General features: G+C 41.0%; 1 protein-coding gene across 1 annotated transcript in view; it reads right to left on the minus strand.

Annotated features, from left to right (window-relative positions):
• The window catches only part of bckdhb (branched chain keto acid dehydrogenase E1 subunit beta), a 67,196-nt gene that overhangs the window by 58,748 nt on the left and 2,448 nt on the right, over positions 1-6,000 (minus strand). Inside the window, exon 3 of the mRNA XM_050046944.1 lies at positions 3,670-3,738. Within this exon, the coding sequence (XP_049902901.1) occupies positions 3,670-3,738 (69 nt within the window). The remainder of the gene's footprint in view (positions 1-3,669; positions 3,739-6,000) is intronic.

Raw genomic sequence — 6,000 nt, forward strand, 5'->3', positions numbered from 1 at the left:
AATGTTTTTATAATCTACTTTAATCAGAAATACACAGATTCAAATATGTCATCAACGGAGTCTTGTGACTGGTTCACTCGCTCCATGTGAAAGTGTCTTTTGTCAGATGGAAGTAAACCTTCATGTGCTTGTCCCTGAAATATTATTGCTTTTATTGACAACACAGTCATACCAGCATTTCCTCTGAAGTGGTACTTGGACTTAAGATGGGAAAGTGGCGGTACAGATTTCCCTGAACATCGATCCCTGTTCCTATTAACATATGACCGCATGCAGGAAATGTTCCTCAACACCTCAGGGATCTACTGCATGTGAGCTGAAGTACTAGCAGTGGAAAGCAACCTGGGGCTACTGGGTGGGGGTGCTTACTGATGTATCAACCTTCTCAGAGAGAAAATTTCACACATAGATTTAAGGTTTAAGGTGTGGCTGTTAATATCTCGGCTCGGATCTCTGAACAGCCCATTGTGTTTAATTATTTATTTGGGCACACTGACCACAATTGTAGAGGGTGTCTAATGAATAGCAGGGTTCTCCTGATAACAGAGCAAAGCACACGCCGCCCACTTAGGTGATGAGATTGCAAAGAACACTCTCTTAAAATGCCATGCAGTCCTAAAATAAATGAAGTGACAAGCTGATGACTCCTCCTCAACTGTAGCTAACCAGGCCTGTGATGCACATACACACAACATCCACAGAGTAAAAAAAATAAAAAAAATTCCATTCTCCACCCTATAATCTGAAAAGGAGCCGCAAGAGTGGGACTCTAAATTTGGGTCGAGAGTGTTATTTTTGCTCTCATCTTTGTGTATTTGCCAATCCAGTCTTTTTCTGTTTAGTTGGGATGTGTGTGCTTCTCAGCAGTGCAACTCTGCCCTTATGTGCCCTGCTCCTTCGCAAAGTTCAATTAGTGACCACAGCACCACAAACCCTGAGAGGAATGAACAATTAAGCGATCAAACTTTTGTGCCTTGCCACTCAGACTGGAGCCAACCTCAAATATGCAGCTTCATGTGAAAGTGACAGTATGTAACGTGTGTGTGTGTGTGTGTGTGTGTGTGTGTGTGCTTCTGTGTGTCATCAAAGCAATGAATAGAAGACAGTTAATGATGAGAAAAATACAACCAAAAGACGCAACAATAACAAAATGTGCTACCATCAAACGCGTCGTTGCATTGACGTTTATGCCTCAGTAGTTCACACGAGTCTAGAATGTGTATTCAAATAGACAGCATGTTTGGGTAACTTTTATAGCGTGTGCTGTCTGGCACCGACGCTGCTTTCAGTGAAAAAAGGCGACACACAGACACACATCAGTGAGAGGGAGAGCTAGTCAGAGCATAGGGTCAATGTGTGCTGTTGTTTTCAGGGAAACAGCCCTCAGCGGTAGCCAGCGGCGGGAGAGATGCCTCATCGAGTTGAATGCATCCGCCTCGTAAAAAGCCATTCGTACAGTGTCCACCCTGCATTAACCTCTGTTCTGTATAATGGTTGTGGGTGGCAGAGGTGCGCACCATCCCTTTCAGGAGTGAGAGGGATAAAAACAGCTTTGCGCTCGTCACTGTACACAAGGATGAGATGGAAAATAATGATCCCTCTCCAAAAGGTCAACACTTCTGACGTCAATGAAAACAAAAGGCAGCTACTGTGGGTGGATTTGACTCCTTTGCTGTTCAAAAAAACACATATACAATGATGAAAATAAACTAAAAACAAGAAAAGGCAACTGGCATCTAATTATTTTACACTACTTCTGTACCATTATAAAGAAGAAAAACAATCAAGTGCTGTCACTGAACAGCTGCTGTGCCAGTTTGGATCTGAATTTAGCTGACGACACATTGGACGGCCTCGTGCTTTTTGGAGGGGGAAAACAGAACTTGTAAGTGGGTTGTTCCCAGATTTACTACATTTAAAAAATCATTTTGATCAAAATGTTGAACATTTTTCAATAAACCCAGGAGGAACTGGTTACAACCACTAACTTTTCTTCTCCTCAGCATCAATCCTTGACATCCACATCGCCTTTTATAGAAAACAGCTCAATGCTATTGCCATGTCTTTGGTCATCTCTGTCCCCATAGAGATTTATGTTTATTGTCTGACTGTCAACTGCGGAGTCAAACTGGAACTGCCAGTTTCTTTTGAAGGGCAAACCCTTGTTGATTAATCTTTTGTGATAGGAGTGCTGTGTATTTACAATATGCTAAACAATACACAGTAACGCCAACAGCATGACAAGCATCTCCTCTGTGCTGTACACGCACGCACGCACGCACGCACACACACACACACTCATCACAGAAGGTATGATTTTCAATACTGTCACAAAAACAGATGCTCCTCTTGCTATTTAACTTATGTGGAGATGTTGTGTAGAGGTGATGTAGTGCAGTGTTGCAACTATAGTCTAGTAGGAAGGCATATTAGAAACACCTAAGCCATGACATAGCTACATAATGCGATGACATCTATCACTAGCAGCTTAGTTTTTACAAAAGTACGGTCATCTACTGTATACCTCAGTAAAATGTCAGGAAGATATAATGAACCAATTAGCTTCTGCATTCCTTTTAGCATCATATCAGCCCTTGAGCATCATATCATAGCAACCAGATGCAACCAAAACATACACTGTCCCTCTAAAGCACACTCAAGCTCTTCTACCCAGGCTCACCTAGGAAGGAACACTTTGGTGGACACAGTCCCTTCATGTTATTATTAACAAGTGTACTTTTTCCACTATGACAAGTCACAATGTCTGCTGTGGAAAAGACCAATCAGTAAAATTACCTCAAACATATCTTAGGCATTTCTGCACTGCAATGTGTGACCGCTTGTCAGCTGACACATGCCAATGCTAATATTTCTGTAATAAGCTCATATCTGCCTGGAATGCTGTGAAGAATGAATCCATGGAAAACAGAGTCTCTGTTGTATTTAATTCAGAGCTGATTTTGAAAACTCCAGTCATATACATATTTGAGGCATATTACAAGGAACACCTCACGAGACTTATTCAATGTGCTTGAAATACTATTTTAACATCATCTCCGGCATATTCTCAGAGGCCAAAAGAAAACATAAACATCACAAAAAGAGCTGAAGGCCTTTATCACATGTAACTAATGACATTAACATCTACATAAGAGTGTCCCAGTGAGACACACTTGTTTGTCCACAACCACAACAGGACCCTGAAATAAGAACACCTGATGCTGCCTCTCTTTGCATTATTCATTACACCTGTGCTTTTCCTGCCATGACGTGTCAAGAAGTCTGTCCGCGTGGTGTTACTGTGGCTACACTATCAGCCTGATGAGTTCTGAATGTACAAATATTAAATTTAAGCAAAGTAACTTCCAAAACAAACTTACAGCAGTGAGCCCTGTATCAGCTCACTGTATCAAGTTTGTAAGGCTACCCTGCTACAAAGGACAAATAAGTGCAAACGGATCCTTCTGGTCCTCGAGGTGAACAGTGAACAGTAATATGACCTTGCAGAGAGGAGGTGGTGAGATCGTTCACAGTCCTCTGCTGCCACTTAGTGGCAAAATCATGTAAAGCAGGTGGAAGGACAGGTCGCTGACAGCATTTCTTTTTTTAGCACACTCAACAGTGAAGACTTGCGAATAGGGAGAATCGCAGGGGAATGAAACATCTTACCATATTTGTCTCTCAGACCCACTGTGCATCGGAATACTCCACCAAAGGCAACATCTTCCCCAAAGATGACTGCAGATAAAAACACAAAATACAATCAGTGATGAAACAGCACATTTTTTCAAGATTGTGATCATCAGCATGGAAGAACAGGATAAGCAGGGATATTAAAGCACAAATTTTAAAAAGTCAAATAACATGAGATAGGAAAAAAAAGATAAAAAAAACCCAAAAGATGTTAGATACCTTAACATCTTCGAAAATGGTCTTTGAAATGTGAATGTGACAGCTACTACTAGTGTGTGCAACAGCCACAGCGTGTGCCCTTGCGTACAGCACATGTGGGTACCCAGTAGGGCTGCAACTAATGATTATTTTCATTGTCGACTAATCTGTTGATTATTTCTTCGATTAGTCGACTAATCATTTTATCGAAAAATGTGTTAAAATGTTGAAAAATGTCATGACAAAAATGTCAAAATTATGTCATCTAATGTCTTGTTTCGTACTCACGCCAAAGGGTTTTAGTTCAACGTCATGGGAGAGTGTGTAAAGCTGCCAATATTTGAACGTAAGAAGCTGCAATAAGAGTATTTTGGGGTACTTTTATAGTACTTTTATATGAACAATGCTAAAATAGTCACCAATTATTTTAATAATCGATTAGTCATCGATTAGTCGACTAATCGTTGCAGCCCTAGTACCCAGCTGTACAAAAAAAAAAAAAAAAAAAAAAAAGCACCAGCTTGCCACTGATTGGTTACAAGGTTCGAGACAGTCTGCGACGCATTGCCCCTGATTAAACAGGCTGAATCCCTTGCAACAACCCGACCTGAGCAGATATGCAACTGAGTCATTCAGACCACTGCAACTTTTCTCTGCAATGTCCTGAAACCGTTTCATTGCATTTGGAATCTTTGGTGTGAACTGGCCTTTAGACACCTAATCGTGCAACATTTCTACCCTTTATAAGGAACTCAGAACATTACTTTGAGTAACATGAGTAATTAATTCTATAAAGCCCAGTTCAGACCAACAATTCGCAACGAGACAAAATCACTTTAGAATGTTGCAGAGAAAAGTTGCAGTGGCGTGAACCGGCCTTGATTCAAGCCGGCTGATTGTGTCACCTGCAACTCAGCTGGTCAAATTGCTGGCGGCTGGTTTTAGAACATAAAGCACTTCACCTGTTTTAACAGCCAATCGGCTCGTAGTTAAGTCTGCTGGTCAAGTCAAAATAACTGTAGACAGCGTGTTTGCTTGCAGCGGGAACTGCTCCATCCCCGCCGAGCCCCCTGTTTCTATCCTTACTGTGTGCAGGTGTTGGACAGCGAGTCGCTGCTGCTTGCTGTATGTGCTTATGCCCCCTCACACACACACACTCATTCTCATGAAATGATTAATTGTTGGTGGTTATTAATATCATTGTGGAGTATTTATTATGAATACAGTCCATCTGATGCTCGTTTTGTTTATGGTTTTCACCGTTTTATCACTACTACAAATGCAACTGTGGCCAGTGTCTCACTATCACCGTCCTCATTCATATTTTAAGAAGCTATACATCATATTCAGCTACAAAATAAGCCTGAAAAGCTGGAAATCAAAACCGAAGTACAGAGAGTTGTTGCATAGAGATGATACACTTTTGGTCTGAACTGGGCTTAAGGATGCAACACAAGACTTGAACACTTGCTAAAAAAGCACTTTACCACAACTGCCTACACTTAATTCTACTGCACTAATTGTACCATAAGTTCATCTTCTTTTAGAGGTCCTAAAAATCTGTTAAAATGCAGTAACACACTGACAAAGAAGAGCATGTGTAACTTACACAAGATTTCCATTTCTACATCATGATGTTCCTGGACACACAGTCATCCAGTGGTGACACTGAATCTTTTAATGAGACAATCAAATCTTTAAAAGGTGCATATTTTGTTAGATTTATCTGACCTGTAAATACTTCAAGTGTAAAGCATCCTATTGTAGTCCAACATTTTGCATGACTCCCATTTAGTCTCACAAGGCTATGAAAATGATTTAAAGGGCCAGTGTGTAAAATGGGTTGAAAACCGTTGAAAACAGTGACATCAGTGGTCAAATTCTAGATTGCAGGGCTCACTCGCTCACCCTTCCTGTTGGGGAAATGACAGTGGCCTCGTAGGGACAAAAAGCCTTGCGCAGACATGAGTTTTTCAGGAGTAGGTCTATCTAGCGACGAGGTGAATGTTTATTTAGAAATCTAAACCATGTTACGATATTGTAATGAATCCCTCACGAGCAGGAGACCAGAGGAGCGTTTGGGAAAAAGGCCAGTTTATTTGAGCACTC

Source organism: Epinephelus moara, chromosome 6, assembly GCF_006386435.1.
Source record: "Epinephelus moara isolate mb chromosome 6, YSFRI_EMoa_1.0, whole genome shotgun sequence".
In the NCBI taxonomy this organism is placed as follows: domain Eukaryota; kingdom Metazoa; phylum Chordata; class Actinopteri; order Perciformes; family Serranidae; genus Epinephelus; species Epinephelus moara.